Consider the following 21730-nt stretch of genomic DNA (forward strand, 5'->3'; position numbering starts at 1 on the left):
TGAGTGGCGTTGCATGTGTGAGTGGCGTTGCATGTGTGAGTGGCGTTGCATGTGTGAGTGGCGTTGCATGTGTGAGTGGCGTTGCATGTGTGAGTGGCGTTGCATGTGTGAGTGGCGTTGCGTGGTTGAGTGGAGTTGCATGTGTGAGTGGCGTTGCGTGGTTGAGTGGAGTTGCGTAGTTGAGTGGCGTTGCGTAGTTGAGTGGCGTTGCATGTGTGAGTGGCGTTGCGTGGTTGAGTGGAGTTGCATGTGTGAGTGGCGTTGCGTGGTTGAGTGGAGTTGCGTAGTTGAGTGGAGTTGCGTAGTTGAGTGGCGTTGCATGTGTGAGTGGCGTTGCGTGGTTGAGTGGAGTTGCATGTGTGAGTGGCGTTGCGTGGTTGAGTGGAGTTGCGTAGTTGAGTGGCGTTGCGTAGTTGAGTGGCGTTGCGTAGTTGAGTGGCGTTGCGTAGTTGAGTGGCGTTGCATGTGTGAGTGGCGTTGCGTGGTTGAGTGGATTTGCATGTGTGAGTTGCGTTGCGTGGTTGAGTGGCGTTGCGTGGTTGAGTGGCGTTGCATGTGTGAGTGGCGTTGCATGTGTGAGTGGCGTTGCATGTGTGAGTGGCGTTGCATGTGTGAGTGGCCTTGCGTAGTTGAGTGGGGTTGCGTAGTTGAGTGGCGTTGCATGTGTGAGTGGCGTTGCGTGGTTGAGTGGCGTTGCATGTGTGAGTGGCGTTGCATGTGTGAGTGGCCTTGCGTAGTTGAGTGGGGTTGCGTAGTTGAGTGGCGTTGCATGTGTGAGTGGCGTTGCGTGGTTGAGTGGAGTTGCATGTGTGAGTTGCGTTGCGTGGTTGAGTGGCGTTGCGTAGTTGAGTGGCGTTGCATGTGTGAGTGGCGTTGTGTGAGTGGCGTTGCATGTGTGAGTGGCGTTGCGTAGTGTGAGTGGAGTTGCATGTGTGAGTGGCGTTGCGTAGTGTGAGTGGCTGCAAGTACAGAAGGACCAGCTTTGCTTGTTTAAAACTCAGAGGCAAAAGAAGAGGACATATGTACTTATGACATATGCTCTCCCACTTCAGGCAGATGAGTGTAATGTGTAAAGCGTCTTGTGGAGCAACCATGTCACATGAGCAGATCGTGGAGTCTGAGAATGGCAGCCAAAGCAAATACAAACAAGAGGAATGACTGTGAGGCGCATTGGTGTGAAGCACATCAAAGGGCTTCTCCTCCCCTAATTAGGTGAGTTTCGGGAAACTGAAAGTACGGCCGGCCTGCGACCGGCCATGAATAATTAGGGGAGGAGAAGCCCTTTGATGTGCTGGGCTGGCTGGCCCTGAATGCGCGTGCATGTTATCACGTGGTTCACGTGAACAGCATGAAAACCGCGGGGCTGAAAGCCCTTTGGTTTGAAGAGAAAATAGCCGACTTGAATTCTCCCCATTTCCCATTCCTGCGGAATGGTAAAGGCGAGACCTAAAAAAGTACTTGTTCACAGGGCAGATTTCTTGCACGCTCAGTCTCTAAGTCTGTCCACAGCTAGCCCTTACTTTGCCTGCTTGGTGGAGCTGCGCCACTGATACACAGGCGGGAAACCCATACCTGCAGCAGTGGCTTCAGAGGTGCTGAACTGCAGTGGCAGCCTTACTCCAGCCACGGACTGTTGTACAGGGATTACTGCAGTAGGCCTGCATGGTAGCGCCAAAATTCGATATTTGCGGATTCCAAGGCCAGTTGTAGACGGGTGCTCGCTCAAATCAGTTTCAGCCTTCAGGGCATGACCTTCTGCAGTAGCCATCTTTGGCAGTCTCTGCCTCTGTGTCAGATCAAGTCTTGTGCATCTGCAATAATAGTAATTGTTTTCTGGGTAGTTCCCCTGCCAGGCAGGCAGCAGAAACATCAGTTTGTTTTTCTGGTACACAGCAGGATGCCCGATGACACTATGGTACTCCTTACTTGGCGAAGTCCACACCAGAAGCAGGAAAACCCCACACAAGGCAGGTTGATCTTGGCTTCAATATCACTAGCAGTCAGCTACTTCTGGGAGTCTCTCATGCTGGGAACAGGACAGATTCTCCACCCGGACAGTCACACCTCCTGCAGGACCAGGCGCTCTCCTTTACTCTCTAAAGCAGGCAGACAGGCTTTGGAGCTAGGCAGACACAGAAGTACAGTTTCAAGTTATGTCTCCCTCACCTCTGGGAGACTGGTTGTTATGCAGACACAAACCCTGGTTACAAAGCAGTTCATCAAGTACACTGTGGAGTACTCTCTTCCTTGGTCAAGAACAACCTGCTTGGAATTGGAACAATGTAGGATGTTTTGGGTCCCTGTAAGGTTTGTCCGAGTGGTTAACAATGAGTCGAGGGATGTCTGGGGTTGTTTTTGTTTCAGGCGTCTTTATAATTTTTTTCTTAAGGGATTAGGCATACTGTTAAAGTCAAAATCAGGGGTTGACAAGAATGGATGAAGCACAAATGATAGTCGGATGTTCCCCGGGCGAGCTGGTCTGCGTTGTCTTCTAGTAGGTCTTCTTCCTGTTGGGACTTCTCGGAAGGGCAGAAAGAAAAGGATATGGCCGGGATTAGTCACATCCGTCCCTTTATAAAAACAGGTGCTACCGCCACCATGCGTAGTGAAGGAGGGGGGGGGGGGTTTGTGAAGGAAAGATGTCGACGTGACTTGTATGGTGCTATTTCTCGCCACCCCACCACCCCCACCAGAATGCACCCCTTAGTGTTACTTGCCTTGGGCCACAGCCCGTCCACAGGGCCGCGGCGTCCGGACCCAGGGCGGTTGTTCTCTTCCTAGGGCCACCGGGTGTGTGCGCCTTGTAAGTAGGAGGAGGGTTCTCCCTTGGGTTCCGGTCCCTGCCGAACCTGCTCCCTCCTGGCTCTGCTCCTTCGGGATTGCTGGGTTCCGCTCCTCCACCGCCGGGACAGCTGGGCTCCGCTCCTCCACCGCTGGGACAGCTGGGCTCCGCTCCTCCACCGCCGGGACAGCTGGGCTCCGCTCCTCCACCACTGGGACAGCTGGGCTCCACTCCTCCACCACCGGGACAGCTGGGCTCCACTCCTCCACCGCCGGGACAGCTGGGCTCCGCTCCTCCACCGCCGGGACAGCTGGGCTCGGCTCCTTCAGGTTCTCCGTCTTCCTCCGGGCTCCAGGATACCGCTTCCTGCTCACGCCGCCCGTCCTCTGTTGGTGGAAGGCTTTTATCGTCCCACCTCTCTTTCCATGACTGCCCGTCATGTATAACAGCTAGACCGTCCACTGCTTCTGGGTGGGTGCTGGTGTCTCTTCCCGAAGTACCCCACTTCCGGCTGTCGTTCCTGGCCGGCTCTCTGTCCGTGTCACAGTCCCACTCGTACACTCATTTATTTTCCAGGGTATAGATCCACTGTCTACGGTTTGGGTTGGTTCTCTCTCAAATGGCAATTTATTGCTGATTCTCAGGTACAGTCTTTGCGAAAGATGGTGGGTCTCACAGCGGGTAACAATGATGCTCGCTCCAAGCAGGAGACTATCTAGAACAAGGGCAAAGGAAGTGTGAAATCTTTGTACTTAGTCACCCTTCCTAAAGCAGTAAATTGGACAGCCAAATGTGTAGGCAATACCTAGAAAAGTCATCACCTTGAACAAGAGAAACTGCTCTGCCATCCCTCCCTAATATTATCTACCAATAATCCCGGCCCCCTGATATACCTCCGTAAAAAAATTGTTGTCCAGAGATATTCATTTTTGATTAATGTTTTTGAATCATTAGATAAGTAATTTAGCTTGGGAAGACATTGCTGATCCGGGCCGAATTTTGAAAAATGGTGAATGTGTTGTATTGATGATGCAATATTTCAGGAACCATGAGACCTATAAAATTCATTTTGGTGTCAAAACATAGGTTTTGGGGGTCAAGTAGTCTTATAGAGACAGAAGACTCCTCGGAGCAACCCTTCCACCATTTTCCAAAATGGCAGCTATAATAGAGAAAGAAGGGACATATATAGAAATTAAAAAAATAATAAGGTTTTTAATCCTTTTATGTAACACCAAAGAAGGTTTATGCTCTGAATACGAAAGAAAATTATGTTTATCACTCCTGTTTTAGACACATTTTCATAGTTCACCTTATTTGTTTCAGCATTCACTCGTGGTATATTTGCAGAATGTTGAACATTTGAGAAGAGCACAATGACAGGGGCATCTTTTTGTAGAACAGGCTTTGAAAGTACATGTACATGTAAGTTCTGTGGGTAGAGGCTTTAGAAATCGTAGGATTTAACACCCCATCAATATCTTACTATCCAAGTTCACACGGATCTTTCTCTACATATGAATGATCTAAAACACTGTTTAGTCAAGTAGAAAGCTCTTGTAATGTGTTCACGCACAGAATATGACGTCAGTGGAAGGTCTCTTGGGGGGGCTGATCTCTTGAACTCGCTGTACTGAAGATCGTCAAATGTGTGGCAGTCAGAACTCGTTTTCCACACACACACAAGCTATTTATCTAAATCTTTAAAGTCAAATTTTTCTTCTGTCTCAACAATTTGTTTTAGAAACTTCACAGGTTCAGCAGTTAAAGCTCCAAGCTTTGTTCCAATTTTGCTCATAGTGTCATCATGCTGAAGAATATGTTTCTTGTACAGAATATGAAACAGGATTAAATGTCTTTTCTTTCCTGCTCCAGAATTATCAATAACTCTGACAATCCTTGACTTATGAACATTGCAACAAATCTAAGTAGCACAATATTAACATCTTTGTCATCTGACAGTACAATGACTCAATTTCGAGCTTCCTCCAATTGGCTGTTAAGTTCCTGAACAATGTGGCTTGTACTTTTTGAATATCTCCTTGCAGGCACCAACTCCTCATTGGCAATCATTCTACTTGCAATAATTGGAAACTCAGTGTTCACTGAATCATCAGCAATGTCTTGGCGAGTCAAAATCTCCAAGTTCATCCTGTTCAATGTCGATGACCAACAGGTATAGGTGTCAAATTATTTATCCAGACAAGGTCAATTGTTCCACTTGTAGACATTCGTCTGATTCTCTCACATTCTTTGACAGATAGTTCAAGATAACTGTCAAACAATGTGCAGTTCTTGCAAGGTGCACACTAACTTTCATATCTGTAGAACAGCTTGAACGACCTCTTTGAAGTTTTGCATGGATGAAACCTTGACCATTCGCAATTGTGACATGTAGTTTTTAATGAGGACTCATTTTAAAATTGAAATTCTCCAGGTGAAAGTTTATTTTCAAGCTCTTGTACAAGTCCTTGATAAATACACCTAATTCTTTTGCTACATCCATCTCTCTATGTGCTTGCTAAAGTAGTTTTTTTGTAACCTGTTTTGTAGTGGCGGTTGGACGAAACTCTTACTATGGCAATTAAAGCGTGGAAGTTTAGCTTTAGTGAATATGTCCAACAGCTTTTTCAATACAAATCTCGCCTGCTTCAGTTCTGCATATAGTTTTGACCCATGTTCCAGGACATCTAGTAGAAGTGTCTGTATATCCTTATCCACAAATTGTTTGGTCACAAAGTTGTGTAGTCAAACAGGCTCAGTCATTTCAAAGGGTTTTCCTTGCACCTGAATGAAATGAAGAAGGCTGTCAACATGTTTATTAAAACGGTTCCCTCTCTTTCCCACAAGTTTGTGGTGAGGAAGAGTTTCACAGTGGTAAATTAATTTTGAATTTGTCATCTCTCAGAAAACCTTGCAAATAGAAAGGACGTTATGGTAAATTAGCGGCCATTGAGCAACATATTCACTTTTACGTGTCTGAACAACAATTCCCTTGGAGCTTTTCTGTGATCTCATGATCATCATGAGATAAAATATGTTTGTTGTCATTTCAGTGGGTTATGAGCATTAATTTGGATTTCATCACTCGAGTACTTTTTGCCCACTCCAAAATATTGACAAAGCCATTTATAACATCATCCGTAGGAACCACTGTTGCTCTACTGTTTTTCACATGTCCAGGTTCCGAGGGATAAAGTCATCCAAAGAACATTGAGCTGGTGGCATAATCAGTAGCGATGAAAAGCCTAGTTTGAGTACCCAAGTCTGTAGCCATGGCAGAAACACATAGGGCGTTCAGGTATTAATCATACTGATAATAGTGAGGTTACTAATTGAGGACTGGATTATGGCCAACCCATTATTAGGTAGGGTGATGCGTAATTCACATATCTGTTTAAAGCCCCTCAGGTAGTAGATTTCTTCCTCATAAGGGATACAGGTGTTTTTTTTTTTAGCTTAAGTCCAAGAAGTATAGTGGAATGGTTTAGGAGACTAGGTCCTCAATAAAAAGTAGATTTTTTTAATACTGTCAAGTCTGAGTATTTGTCACTGAGGATCTTGGCGCTAGCCAATTTGCATACTAATTTTGGCGTCCCTAATATTGAATTCTATAGCTTAAAAATGCACTCCCAAATCTCAACCTTGAAAAAATTGTGACTTCTTTAATGAATGTATTATAACACTCAATCAGGAAAGAAAAAGCTGTTTCTGCAGTGAATCTACAGCACTACATGCCATTAATAGATGTTTTCTGTGTAAGTTACCTTTTTAGTTACTGGCATATGTAGCTGTACACACATATTGTATTGTAATTGCATTTATATAGCACTTAGTACCACTGACAAGGCGTCAAATCGTTTTTTCGATGAGTAACAAGCTCCTCCAGAACCCATAAAGTAATTTGCTGTATGTAGACTGTAAAGCAGTCCTGCCCTAAGAGGTGGGTAGCCAGAGGATGTTGCAGAGGACCGTAAGAGTGTACGGAGTACAGCTTGGCCAGCATTAGCTCGTTGACATGCTAAGACATCCACACAGCAATGCTTAGTGAAAGTGTGTGAGGTAAACTAGGTAGCTGCTTTGCAAATGCCATCTACAGGGATGTTGCCTAAGAAATCCATATAAGCCCCTTTTTGCGGGTAAAGTGGGGTCTGGGAGAGATAGGGACAGATCGTTTGGCTTAGCTTAACAGGTCTGGATACATTTGACCAACGATTGTGCTGTTCCTGCTTTAGAGAGAGCATGGCCTTTGGGTGAATTCCAAAGAGAAAAAAGAGTTGCTGTGTCAAACAGAAGGGTTTTATTCTGTCAGTGTAAATCATGTGGCCCTTTTGACATTTAGTGTATTAAGAGTCCTCTCTGCCACCGAATCTGGATGTGGTAATAGCACTGGAGATCGACAGTTTAATTGAGGTGGAAAGAAGAGACCATCTTGGGGAGAAACTTGGCATGTGTCCTAAGGATTATCATATCAGTGTGAACTTGGAAGAAAAGGGTTCTTCAAGGGTAAGAGACTGAAGGTCTCTCACACATCTGAGGGTAGTGATGGCCACTAGAAAGGCTACCTTCCAGGAAAGGTACTGCGAAGGCCACGAGTGAAGTGGTTCAAAAGGAGGGCATATAAGTCTGGTGAGAACTATGTTGGGACCACACAGGGGCAGGTGGTATACTCTGGGTGGAAAGATTTGCTCAAGTTCTTCCATGAAGGCCTTAATGACTGGTACTTTGAAGAGTTAAGTGTGTTCTCTGTTCTGAAGGCAGGCAGCAATTGTGGCTAAGTAAAGTCTAATGGAAGTATGAGTGAGGCCTAACTTTTGTAAGTGAAGCAGATAACCAGCAATATCTTGGATTGCAGCCTTGAGTGGGTTGATGTACTTGGGACTACAGTAGTGCACAAATCTCTTCCATTAAGCTGCACAGCAAGCTCCTTTTGCAGGCCTGTGTGCATCCTTAATGATGGTCATACACTCTAGAGGTAGGTTGTGGTAGCAACATTTTAAGACCTCATGAGCCAAACTGCAAGATTTAGCTGCTTGGAGTTTGGGTGTCTGAGTGTGCCCTGAATCTGTGTGAGAAGATCCGGCCAGTTGAGCAGTTTCTTGTGAGGCACTAGGGAGAGGTCGAGGAGAGTGGTAAACCAAGCCTGTCTGGCCCAGGTAGATGCTACAAGAATGAGAGTGAAGGATGTTTGCAAAAGTCTCCGAATCACAAATCGAAGTAATGGGAGAAGTGGAAAAGCATAGGCAAATATTCCTGACCCGTTCATCCAGTTACCTTGCCTTAGTAGAGGGATGACATCCTAGAGTGTCACCATGTGGAAATGCTCTGACAGGATGTATTTGTTGGGGGCCTTGAGGTAAAGTAGGGGTCTGAGGGACCCATTTTTTATTTGGGGATGAAAAAGTACAAGGAGGACCCTCCCTCCCCACGTTGTTGGTGCGGCACGGGTTCTATGGCCCCTTTGCAGAGGAGCGCCTATACCTTCTCCAGAAGGAGGTGCTGGAGTTCCTGGGAGACAGTTTGTTTGCTGGGAGGGATGTTAGGTGGGGTTGAGGTGAGCTCTAAACAGTAGTCCTGCCCACTTATCCGGGCTCACCTCTGGGGTTACTGCATTTACAACTTCCTCTGGAGTAGCTATGTGGTGGCCTTTATTGCTACCCCCTCTGGTATGAGGTAAATGCCTTGAGGAGGTGGTCTTGGAGCCCCCTCTATATTGGGATATTCGAAAGGAACCCCAAGTAGAAAGCGTTTGCAGAGCTCCCATTGACTTCATGGTTCTGTATCCTTTTTTCATTTTTTTCCAGCATCTCATCAAAATGCAGTCCGAAAAGGTGCTTCGGATTAAAAGGCAGGTTGAGGAGATGCTGTTGTACCTTTGGTTTAAAACCAGAGAAATGCATCCAGGCATGGTGCTGAATTAGGACACAAGAGTGAATGCCCTGCGCTGTGTTTAGGGCACAGCAGATGGTGGTGTTGAATATGAGCTTCCCTTCCAAAACAAGCTTCCTTCCCCGCTTTTTTAACTCATCTGGTATATGTTGAAGGAGTTCCTCCATCTCATCCCAGTGAGCATCGACATATTGTGAGAGCAGTCCAATGAAGTTTGCGATTCTCCATTGGTTTGCAGATTAAACAGTGACACGTTTATCCGGCGGAGAATCGCTGCCAGTGTGCCATGCATTCACGCACTTTTGCGCTGTCTGAACCACCAGAGAATCAGGTGGAAGTTGGCCCCTGATGTAGGGTAGGTCGGAGGGTGATGCTTTTTTATCAACCCTCGGGGTCACTACTCTAGCTTTTACTGGATTATGGTTTTAGGAACAGTTTGTAGCAGACCTTTCAGCATAGAAGATACTGCACTGACCGTCAGGTAGAGGAGAGTGTCTCCACCAGGAACTCAACAAACACAAGGAGAAGATAGACAGAGCGCTAAAACTTTTCAGACACTCACCCCAAGTCACAGATCTGGGTTGAATCCATCATCATTCTTTAGCTCACTTTGCCACCTCAGTTCAGACCCAGGTATATGTAAATCAGCCTTGACCCTGTGCCTCAAGGGAACAGTCCAGTCCAAACTGCCAAGCCAGGTCTTTCCTGAACCTGAAAGAGCATCCTAGGACCGGTTTCTGGGTAACACCCTTCATCAGCCAGGCTAGCTTGAGGCACAGGGTTAAGACTGATTTGCACAGAGCTTGTCTGACTGGGGTGGCAAAGTGAGCTAAAGAACGAATTTGGATTCAACCCAGATCTGTGACTGGGTGAAGTGTCTGAAAAGTTTCAACGCTCCGTTCATCATCTCTTTGTGTTTGCTTTGTCCACAAGGAACTCCTCATTCTCTTGATCCCTATTCAACTTAACCTTGTGAAATATTGGGGCTGTTCTGATGATCTTGTGATACAAGGTAGTATCATCGGGAGGGCATGGCTTTGCAATGTAGACGACTGGGTCCATGTCTGCAGGCGGGTCAACGGTAAAATCATCCCATTGGTCAAACCTGGGCCAAACAATACCTTGAATGTATCAAGGGGGTGCAAGGGACTCCCTTCCCCATAAGAGGAGGGAGGTGATCCTTCGTGTGAGTGTGTTTGAGAAGGGGGTGGTGGAGTAGGAGGGGGAGGAGGTGCAGGGTGACAAAGTGGTGCTGGACTAGTGCCCCAGTCACAATGCTTCCTCAACCTCCTCAAAAGTCAGCTTCAACTTGCAGGAAAGAAAGTATTGCTCCTTTGGAGGTGACTTGGTGGTAAATCCTCACTCTTGGAGGATGGAAGGCGAGATGTTGTCGACCTCCTTCTGGAGCCGAAGCAGGATACGCTTCTCTAGGTCATCCAACACCATTGACGTCGGGACTTTGCGTGACAAACACTTCGACACCGAGGGTGGTTTTTGGACATCTCAGGGCAAATGGCCTTTTAGCGCTGAAGAAATCTTGCTAACTGGTTTCAGTGCGGGCTTCGAAGGGGTTTTCAGCATGGATGGCCACTTCTGGAGCAGCATCTTCAGTGTTGGTGGTTGGCTCAGACTCGGTTCCAAGGCCTTTATTTAGTGCCAACCATGTCCTTCAGGCAGTGTTGTACCAGAAGCCGGAGTGTGGGCATGATGCCTGACCACCTCCGAGGCGGTGCTTGACCTATCCGTGCCGGTGAGGTGGTGTTGAGGGGACAAGGGGTGGCGTTGTTGAACTCACACTCAACGTCGTATGTTGGACAGCATGTGGCTCTTCTACCTCGGAGTGACTGGTTCTGGGCTGAAGCAAAGGGTCTGGTGCCCTGAGGTATCTGGCTCTGCCTCAAAGTCTTGATCCCCAAAGAGGTTAGGGTGGTCACACTCCTAGCAGTGCTAGGAGGTAGGAGCTTATCTTGTCAGTACCAGAACATTTTTTTTTTTTAAGTTGAGGCAGGGGACGCAAGATGCCTTGTCGTGCTCGTTGTGATGAAAGACACAAATTACTTGTAAAGGTTCTTTCCATCTTGGAGTCTGCATTCTTGATGAAAGACTAAGAGGAGAAGGCCCGTGAAGGGACAAGTGCCCTTGGGTAATGGAAGTAACCCCGGCATCGGGGTTGACGGAGGTTACCGCAGTCAAAGCAGAAGGATGATTATTTATGAGAATCTGGGTGGGAGAACTGAGAGGTACCGTTTACTAACATCACAATGTGTCGACTTGAAGCTTGTAGGATACACGTCCATAGCAGACGGTGGAAAGAAACAATCTAACAATGGAGCCAATGCCTTTGCACATTACCAGTAAAAGGTGGAGTCGACATACCTCCCGACTCAAAGACTTTTTCGAAGAAAAATAAGTTGCACACATCTGAGCCAACATATGGCAAGAGTATGCACAGCATGAATATCAACAGCTACACATGCCACAAACATGATCTTACACCACTGGAAGAAAAAAACTGGCCTCGCCCAGCAGGCATCTTTGTCTTGGGTATGCTACGTTCACAGTTAAAATGCCGCTATATCGAACAAATATTTAAAGAAGACAAGTTATGAAAGAAACTTTATCTGTATCTATGAGTGCAACCTCTCCATTAACCAATCTTGTGTTTATCATACTCCATTGTTAAAACCTTTGTAGAGTACCTCTTAAATAGTTGGTATACCAAAAAAGGCAAAATAGCAGGATGAGCAAGCAATATAGAAAGCTCTTACATTAAATTATGCTCAGCGATGCGGCTGCTCAATCCTGCAGAGAATCCAAATGAGGAGCTCATGTTGCAGGCGAAGCATTTACCAATCTCGGCCTGGAGGTCCCAACTTCCCAAAGAAGCACAATGTTCTTGTAAACACAGCCCAGATCCTGCAACTAGAGAATGAGCAACCGCTGGATCTCTGAAGGTGGCATTTGTCGAACTGATGCCTGCCAATCAGTTCTGAGGTGCTATTCCCTCACCGCAGCACCAGCCCCAAGTGAAACGGCTGCTGAGAGTTCCAATCAGTGCTAGCTGACTGGCGATAACATGATCAGGGAGTGAGGCTTCACTACAGGCTAAGCCAGACACGTCGATTTTGTCCTACAAGTGCAATAGTAACTGTTGCCTCATCAAGCACTTTAATATAGGAACTAACTCTTGAACTGCACTGCTTTCAGTGAACTGCACCTTTACCTCATCTATGCCTTTGACTCAAACTTAAGAGCTATAATCAATCATCAGTAGATTTGTAGAGCACTTTTTGTCTATGTTGTGCAGCCTTGTGATGAGTGCGTGGTGAGAGACAATATCGAAGGCTGCCAAGAGGTCTAGGAGGATCAGTGTCACAGTCTCTCCTCAGCAGAGTAGAGCCCGGAAGTTGTTGATAGCCGCAATGCACACACTTACCTTTTGTGATGGGTGCATCAGGAAGGCCTTAGGCCCCCTGTCACCCTTGGAATTGCATTCGCAATTTGCAATTACCAATTTGGTAATCGCAATTTGCGAATGCATTCCTATTCATTCCTATGGGCCTGTAGGCCCACAAGAATTAATGAAGTCACATTAGCTAATAGCGATTTGCAATTACCGAATCGCTATTAGCTAATGTTTAGGAATTGCTAAATTTATTGCAAATCCCACATGCATAAGGATTTGCAATTACCAAATAGCCATTCCTTAAAAATCACTATTTAGTAATCGCAAATCCTACTTTCGATGCATGTGGCAGATAGTCACTTCTAGGATGAGGAGAGGGTGACATAGCTGGTGAGGGACTGCATTTGCAATTGTAATCTTGCATCTAAGCACAATTGAAATGTGTCTAAAAAGCTACTTAACTTCAGTAACTGTTTCTGGTGTATACTCGATCTAAAAGCAGATTACTCCCCTTTAAATTACCCCCAGGCACCAGACAAGATACGGAATATTTAAACAGCAGTGCCCCAGTAGGTCACACCACAAGCCTCTGCATTGACTTTTTTCTGCCCTGGAAGATACGATAAAGCCACATATAAGCGCCACCACCACTGCGTGTTGATGTTAGTGTCTTCCTTGACTGTCTATTTCCCAATATCAATTAGAGGTACCAGTGAGCAGATGTCTAGAGTGGGACCTTTTTAGATGGATAAGAAGGAAAATGCTACTCACCAGTATGCATCTGTTCTTGGCATGTAGAGCTGTAGATTCGTATACTGTAGTATAGATCGCCATCTGGTGTTGGGCTCGGAGGTTTGCACTTTGGTATTGTAGAAGTCTTTGTAGTCAAGAGATAGGTGACTCCTCCTTTGGTTAGTAGTGTGCTTGAGCATCGACTCCATTTCCAGATTGTTTTCGCCATAAAGGTTAAAGATGGAGTTAGATAGAAAAAGAAAGACGTCCATGTGTAATGTATCTAGTAAGATATTACTGCAACAGACACAGGTAACCGGGGAGGCAGGTGGGCATATACAAATCTACAGCTCTACATGCCAAGAACAGATGCATACTGGTAAGTAGCATTTTCCGTTCGAGGCATATGAGCTGTAGATTGTATACTGTAGCATAGACTACACAGCAGTTGTGCCTTAGAGGTGGCTACCTGTATCGGTTGCAGTAGTTTGAAACAGTGTTTTTAGTACAGCTTGGCCCACTCTAGCTTGTTGTTTTTCTTGCACATCCACACAGTAATATTTAGTGAATGTGTGTGGTGCAGACCATGTTGCTGCTTTACAAATGTCATCCATTGGGCTATTCCCCAAGAATGCCATAGATGCCCCTATTTTGCGCGTGGAATGCGTCCTAGGGGGAATTGGTAATGTACGCTTTGCTTTTTGATAGCATACTTGAATGGTTTTAACAATCCACCTGGCAATTCCAGATTTTGATATAGGATTGCCCTTATGTGGTGGTGAGAAAGCTACAAAAAGTTGTTTCGTTTCCCTGAAACTTTTTGTTTTGTCAATGTTGTAAAGAATAGCTCTTGTAACGTCAAGCGTATGAAGAGCCAATTCTGCTACTGAGTCTGGTTGCGGAAAGAAGACTGGGAGCTCAACCGGCTGGTTAAGGTGAAATGGAGAGACTACTTTATGTAGGAATTTAGGGTTTGTCCTAAGAACCACTTTGTTGTGATGTATTTGCAAAATTGGTTCTTGTATGGTTAATGCCTGGAGTTCACTAACTCTCCGGAGAGATGTGATGGCCACAAGGAAGGCTACTTTCCATGTGAGAAATTGTAACTCACATTTGTGTAAAGGTTCAAATGGGGGACCCATGAGCCTGGTAAGGACAATGTTTAGATTCCAAAACGGAGAAGTTGGAATTCTGGGAGGAATTATCCTTTTAAGACCTTCCATGAATGCTTTAATGGCAAGAACCCTAAACAATGACAATTGTTGTCTGTTTTGCAAGTAAGCTGCTATGGCAGCAAGATGTAATCTTATGGATGTGTATGCTAGATTACATCTATGTAGATGCAAGAGATAACAAATAATGTTTTAATAGGAGGATCGAATGGATTGATTATGTTATTGCAGTAAATTACACATCTTTCCCATTTAACTGCATAGCAAGCTCTAGTAGTAGGATGTCTAGTCTCCTTGATAACATTCATGCAGTCTGGTGGGAGGCTGAGGTATCCAAAATCTAAGACTTCAGGAGCCAGATCGCTAGGTTCAGTTGAGCTGGATCTGGATGCCTTATGTCTCCCTGGTTCTGTGTGAGAAGCTTTAGGGAAAGGTGTAACTTTTGGTGTGGAACTACTGAGAGTTCCAGTAGTGATGTGAACCATGGTTGCTGGGCCCAAGTTGGAGCAACCAGGATCATTGTGAGAGACTGTTGTTTTAGCTAGTGAACTAGTAGCGGAATGAGTGGGAGAGACGGAAAAGCGTACGCAAATGTGCCTGAACAGTTCATCCATATTGCATTACTGTTGGACAGTGGGTGTGGATACCTGGAGGCGAAGATTGGGCATTTTGTGTTTAAGTATGTGGCAAACAGATCTATGTCTGGATTGCCACACATTTGAAAAAAAGGGAAGAAGAACTTTGGGATGAAGTTCCCACTCGAGAATCTGTTGTAGCTGACGACTGAGCACATCGGCTATCTGATTGTGTACCCCAGGTAGATGCTCTGCTAAGAGGTATATCTTTTGAGTAATGGCCCATCTCCATATGCTATGTGCTAGTTGTGAATGCTGTTGGGAGTGTGTCCCCCCCTGTTTTTTTATGTAGTACATTGCTGTCATGTATCGTCTGGACGAGGACAGCTTTGTCTACGAGGTGTACCTGAAATGACTTGAGAGCAAGACATATGGCAGTAACTCCAGATGATTGATGTGAAGAAGATTCTGTTGAGGGGTCCATATACCCTGAATGGTATGGGTTAACCCCTTCGATGCTCATGACGAGCTCAGCTCGTCATGAGACACAGTGGAGCTGTGCTCAGGACGAGCTGAGCTCGTCATGACCACACCAATTTACATTGGGGGCCAAGCACAGGAGGGGAATCTTGCACGCAGCGATGGTGTTAAAAGATGAGCTCCCCAGCTGGTGAGCGATGCGTCCTCTGTTAGCACTATTTGTGGAACGGCCTCCCTCTGAAAAGATTTTGTATGTTCCACCACTGCAGAGAGCGATGTGTGCTGCTGTCCACCAACACCAGATCTATAAGCTGACCCTGAGCCTGGTTCCCTGATGTGCCAAACATTCCTGTAATGGATGAATTTGGAGTCTTGCGTAAGGGACAATTAAGACGCAAGAAGCCATCATCCCTATGAGCTGCATAAAAACTCAAGCTGGTAGTTATTTTTGTAATTGAAATTTTGTTACAAGAGGTAGCATACTGGCTATCCTGGCAGGATTGGGGAATGCTAGTGCCTTGGAAGTATCTATTAATTCACCTAGATACTGTTGGGTGTGGGATGGTTGAAGATGTGACATGGTAAGGTTTATTGTAAACCCTAAGTCGTGCAGAAGCTGGATTGTCTTGTGTGTTTGTTGTAGACAATCTATGTGTGACTTGGCTTTTATGAGCCAGTCGTCCAGGTAAGGAAATACATGAATGAGTTGTCTTCTTAAGTGGGCTGCTACCACTGAAAGGCTTTTTGTGAAGACTATGGGCGCTGTTGTTACTCCGAATGGAAGGACTTTGAACTGGTAGTGTTGACCGTCCACTACAAACCATAGGTATTTCCTGTGAGCAGGGTGAATAGGAATGTGAAAGTAGGCGTCCTAGAAATGTTTTTTCTGCTGGATACTTTAACTGCAGATTCTTCACTGCTCTCCCACCTCCCTGTTCTGTGGGATGGTCTCTTTTCCAATTACGAAGTTTACAATTTAGGGCTCTGCGTCTCAGGGCGTGGACAGAATCAAGAAAGGAACTGGCGTCAATGCACAGGGGTTGTGCTTATATGTGCCTCCAGTTAATTCTACCAGCTAAAGAAGTCAATGCTGTTTAAATCTTCTGGATCCAGTCTGCAGCTTGGGGACATTCTAAAGGTGAGGAATCTGTGGTTAAAAGTATTCACCATAAGTATTATGTTTTGCTGTGATTATAAAGTATGTTTTTTTTTTAAATAAGACCTTTGAGGACTGAACACTTGCCCCCAATACCTGCTCCTCAAGAAGACCTTGACTGCTCAGCCTCATTATCCTGAGTCAAGTGCAGAAAAGGTTTGCAGAGCCATTGTAATGTGTTCTATACATGCCTATTGTAGTGTTCCCTATGTTAGCCTAACTGTGCAAAACAGGCCGCATTAGCTTTGCACACGTTAGTATATAAACACATTTGCATTTGCGCAACATTACATTTTCACACAGAACTTTCAGTTGTTTTCTTGTTCTGTTCTTTCCTGGGATTTAGTCTGAACAGCAGACAAGGTCAAACAACAATGTCTCTTGTTATTTTATTCTGGTCAGGCACTCGCATCTAGACACAACACAGAAATGCAGCTGTTTATGAACATGTAAACCTTGTCATATAGGTATGCCCAGCAAGGTAACAGACAGAGAGAGACAGATATTTCCTGAGAGAAGATCACAGCTGTATCCAAGATATAGAACGTTCATCTGTGTATGCTGAGGTACGGGGTCAGCTGCTAAACCCAGAGATCTTTGCTGTATAATCAGTTTGCTTCTGTAGAAGGGGAGGGGGTTAGTCTACTCTGTCTTATATGACATGACTTTTCCTAACATGCAGATTATTGACAATGCAGATGCTATTTTTGCTAGGCAGTTTTTCGATTTTGGCACATATACTGCATTCTAGAGCATGATAGTTTAAATAAACATTTCAACTTCCTTTGTGTCTCTTTCATATGTTATTGTGGACGAGTACAAGTGGGTGAGCGAAAGGGAGTGTCCTGTCACCTCGATCCCGGTTGTCAATTCACTTGTTCCTCTGGTTATGAGTAGGAGGGCAAGTAAGACACTTTAGCTAATCGGACTCAGGCTCATGGTACTGAGGTGGTATGGTGACTCAGTCCATATCTACTAATGTCATATTGTCCCAACCATAGTCCTGTACCTGAGCAGAATCCCTGCAACACCATAGTAGGACAGAACCCATGACACCAGAGACAAACTTGCCCTCTCTGCCCCCAATTTCCCTGGAACTGTGCTGGACAGTAGATGTCAGGCTTTTGGGCATGGAGCTCAGCATTACATAGTAGATAGTAAATTAAAACAATTCCAATAGGATGCAGCTGAGCTATGCAAGGCAATAAGCACTATAACGAGAAGCATTAACAGGCAGAATAAGATTTCTAAACTGTACAGAGTGCTGGTAAAGTTTTTCGGAGAAAGCTGCACAGAAAAACTTTCAACAGGTTGACAAGCCACTTTGAAATTAATAGGTCAACTGTAAATATACAAAAAATAAAATTCAAGCAACACCTTAATATTAATGTTGACTAAAATGACTAGCTTACCAAAGAAAGGCACACAGGGTGGGTTAATTGACTTGAGTTTTGCTAAGTATTTTTTAAAATGATCTTGACTTAATTCAACTGCTTCGTCCAACGCTTTTCTTTTTCTCTCTTGCAATGCCTAACAAACAAAAAATGGTATTGGTAAAAAAAATTGTCACTGAGCAAAAAGTGCATGTGGCTTCAAAAGCATTCAACCACGACGTACACATATTATGGTTGCTAATATTGCTCCATACCCTTGATTTAAAAGGAAATTCAAACATGAGTGCACAAAGGTACACCATCAGAGAGATGAAGTCTCAACTTCCAAAGCTCTGCTTGAGTCCCCAGTCTTAATTCACACCACTTTCTACAAGCCCATCCTTGAGGGCATGACAGCATACCACCCTGAAAGTGAGGAGCTACCATGCCCTAAATTAGGGCATAATAGCACCCCACCCAGTTCCAGGTTGCATGGGCCCATGCTTACTCCCTGCATAAATGTGGTCTGTGAGCCTGGTTACCAGCTTTAACAAAGGGCTAGATCCAAAGGTTAAACCATTACGTTAACAACATATACATACATGTAGGCCATTTACACATGGGATGATGTAGTTTGTTTGGCCGGTGCATGGCCTGCAAACAGGTATTACATAGAATATATATATATATACACACACACGCAATTTACAGGAAAATAAGCACTAGCTCAGGAGATATGTCCTCAAGCTGTTGTTTATTCCAGTTATGCATTTCGACTGCTCCGCAGTCTTGATCACACACCGGATTGGTTACAAACCACACAATACATACATACGATAGATGTATATATATATTTGTGACCTCAAATGCTGAATTTTTCACTGTGTAACACTTCCTATGATATATATATATATATATATATATCATAGGGAGTGTTACACAGTGAAAAAAATCAGCAGAGAATCTCTACTAAAGCACTTGGACGGTTCAGTAATCTGAAATTGGGCCAGGATAAATCCCAAGGCTTTTATGTTAGTGTTCTAAATATCCATGTAATGCAGGTAAATATTGCAACAACTAGTGTATTTAAAGACTAAAGCTATGTTTTTTACACAGTTATCAGTTCCTCCGATTTAACTTTAACAATGAGCAGCATGTGTTTAATTTGCTACATGTAATATCATAGTACATCTCGCTGACTTTGAGATACTGGATTCCAAAATGCAAAATATGCTACTGGGTCCAACTTGTGTGGAAATAACCACAAGCTTCCCCCAACATACAAAAACACACGCACAAGTAAATAAGTGCACCAAAGAAACGGAAACTGTTCTAATGGCAGATGGGACAGGAATAAACATTTCTTAATTGTTGGTTCCTATTGTTTTTCTGATCTTTATATTTTGGCATATACCTCTGTTCAAGAGTCTTAACGCTACTCCTAGAGCCTAAAATACTGCAGAATGCAGATACTCTTTCAAACACAAACATTTAAAGCGCAAACAATCTGACTTACACATTGCAAGGCTGCAAGCAAGAATTTTTAACGTTAACTTTATTTTTTATGGAGTTGTATGCGCCTGTTAGAAAGTTAAGAAACAAGTGAGCAGGCTACCAGAAAATTTTCTGAAGAAATTTGTATCTGCTCCATAAAGTTGAGTGGAGCCCCCCATAGATCTAGAAGCCCCATAAGGAATTAGAACAGAAAACTAACCTCAAATGTGTGATCCAGTCTGTAAACAGGCACAGAATTGACAGCACTCACAATCTCCAGCACTCCATTGAAGTTATTCAAGTCTTGAAAAACCTGCAGTATCTCTATGATCCGGCTGAAAACTGCTACTCGCTCCTCAAAGTTTTCGGCTTCCACTAGACACCTAATTCAACAGAAATAAAAGCAGTTAAAATCTTTGTAGTGTGTTATTCATAGTGAGGTCAAGTACTAAATGATCACAATGCACTTTTCTCAGTTAAGAGCTCATTTTAATTTTAGAGCATAAACAATTCTATCATCATCACCTTTCTGTCTATAAAAAAATGATGCATGCGAAAAAACAAAAAAAGGTATTATGAAATATTTGAATTCATATCCAGTCAAATAGCGGGTAGCTGCTACGGCCAGAAAGCACAATTTTAACCTCAAATTTTAGGACTATGGCTTGGCTGGCACCTTTGTGCAGATAACCGGGCACCTTTAGCCATTCCTCCGCTCTGAGGCTACTGAGATGCTTGTGCAGTAGCAACATTTTTAGGACTGATGTGGGCGAAGAGAAGAGCTGCTTTGAAATGATCATGACATACTATGATTATACGATTGCGATATATTCATTTTGCTTTTATTCGTTTCATCAAACATTGATTTTATGGAGTTTTATTATAGCTGTGGTGTATATGATGTCTAACATAAATCTTACATGATTTATCTGGTTGTAATATTTCCTTATTACCAATGTACTAAGCATTGGGTCTCTTCTATTGCATTTATCCTTGTACTGTATTTTATTGACTTTTAAGGCTTCGCCGAATTAAAGATATTTTTGAGTTGACTTTTATATAAAAAGCATCAATATCTCAGTTGAAAGAATCTTATACCATAGAAAACCCTATATGTCAAAGATTATGTAAAATATAGTGGAGACTGCTAAAGCTTATAACTCCTGAGAGGGGAGAAGGGTAAAGTTACCTTCACGGCAAATGCATTGATTTTACACAGTAGACTCTTTTTTTATTATCCGCTTGTGGAGATTCCTGTAATTTAGTAACAGACTGGAAACAGCTTCTAAAGCTATTTTTTACAGAGATGTGTGCATAGCTAGCATATATGCATGTGAACTTCATACACAGTACACCTCCCATTCCTGCCAGCACTCGCTAATTTCCTTCAAGTTAATGGAAGCACTGGCAAAGCCATCTGCTCTGGCAAGCTGCTGCAATGGTTATTATTTTTTATTGCACGCATACACCATAGAAATAAAAGGAAAACATTTGAAATGCTGTGGTATGCAATAAAAATATTAAGTGTAAAAAATAATGAACCATTCCATATCATTTTAATAGAAAAGTAAATGTGCTTACTTGCAGGCAAGTGTATTTAAAACATGGACTGAAAACCTATTTAATTTTTAGGTACGTCACAGAAAAACGTGATTCTTAATACAAAAAGTTGTTCTATTGGCTTTGAACTGCTACATCCTGAACAGACAGTTTAAACAAGGCATAGATACTAAAAACGATAAAAACACACTAAAAGTAAAGTTCTTGCCCAGACCAGGCTCTGAAATGCACTTCTTTTTGGATGGATATGCACATGTCCTCAGGCACCACAATGCTGTACAATTACAGTGCAAGAGAGCTAGTGGCAGAGGTGGGCTGCTCAAATGGCCCATGCTCTATGTTGTGGTTCCCGAACACAAAGTGTGAATGACCATTGTACTAAGGAGGGAAGACCTAAAGCCCCTTCATGATTTATAAAAAGATACATTTCTTTTTGTATTCATTTTTTTGGTTGCCTGAGGCTGGCTAAACAGCTAATATCCCAGACCTAAAAGGGGCAGTGCGTGTTTTGTGACAAATGGCTGAAGGGCTGGTGCTGAAAGACTATGAATTAAGAGTAATGAACTTGCTATGTATCTTCTTCTCATTGAAGGGGGAAATCTACTGGGGACTTTGTCCAGCAGGCATGGACAACTGTGGGCATGGACTCAGCTTTTGTACTACTGGTACCAACACGGAGGAGTGAGTGCCAAATGTCTGTCCTAAGGAAACCAATTTCAGCTTATGCTACTTCTGGAAGTAGGTCAACACAGAGGGCAACAAACCGACTTGTATACTGCTTGGTAAGGTGCGCCTTCCAAACAGGAGTACTGTGACTTGGGCTTCCCAGGGGGTACTCGGCTGGGGCCAGTGCTTCTACTTTCTTTTAAGCCTCTTATGCTTTGGGTGAACTGGGGATATGGCCGAACAATGGGATAGGTCTCTGTTTCTACTTGTCCCAGGGCTCTAAGCTCACTGACTGAGTTGCTCCACCTTTCTCAACAACCGTCTGCAAAGCAGGACAGCCTAGATCACCCACAGGATGAAGGAGTGGGTTACAAGAAGGGCCTATCCGATCACAGTGTCACTGCAGCAGAAACCTAGAAATGGCAATATGGAGCTAGATCTCTTT

At 44.1% G+C, this 21730-nt stretch overlaps 1 protein-coding gene across 1 annotated transcript in view; it reads right to left on the reverse strand.

Moving 5' to 3' along the window:
- Positions 1-21730, reverse strand: part of SOS2 (SOS Ras/Rho guanine nucleotide exchange factor 2) — a 372731-nt gene that overhangs the window by 70607 nt on the left and 280394 nt on the right. Inside the window, exons 16-17 of the mRNA XM_086937294.1 lie at positions 19280-19442; positions 17605-17722 (exon numbers count right to left, since the gene is read on the reverse strand). Coding sequence (XP_086793420.1) covers positions 17605-17722; positions 19280-19442 — 281 coding nt within the window. The remainder of the gene's footprint in view (positions 1-17604; positions 17723-19279; positions 19443-21730) is intronic.

This window comes from Lissotriton vulgaris, chromosome 9, assembly GCF_964263255.1.
Source record: "Lissotriton vulgaris chromosome 9, aLisVul1.2, whole genome shotgun sequence".
NCBI lineage: Eukaryota > Metazoa > Chordata > Amphibia > Caudata > Salamandridae > Lissotriton > Lissotriton vulgaris.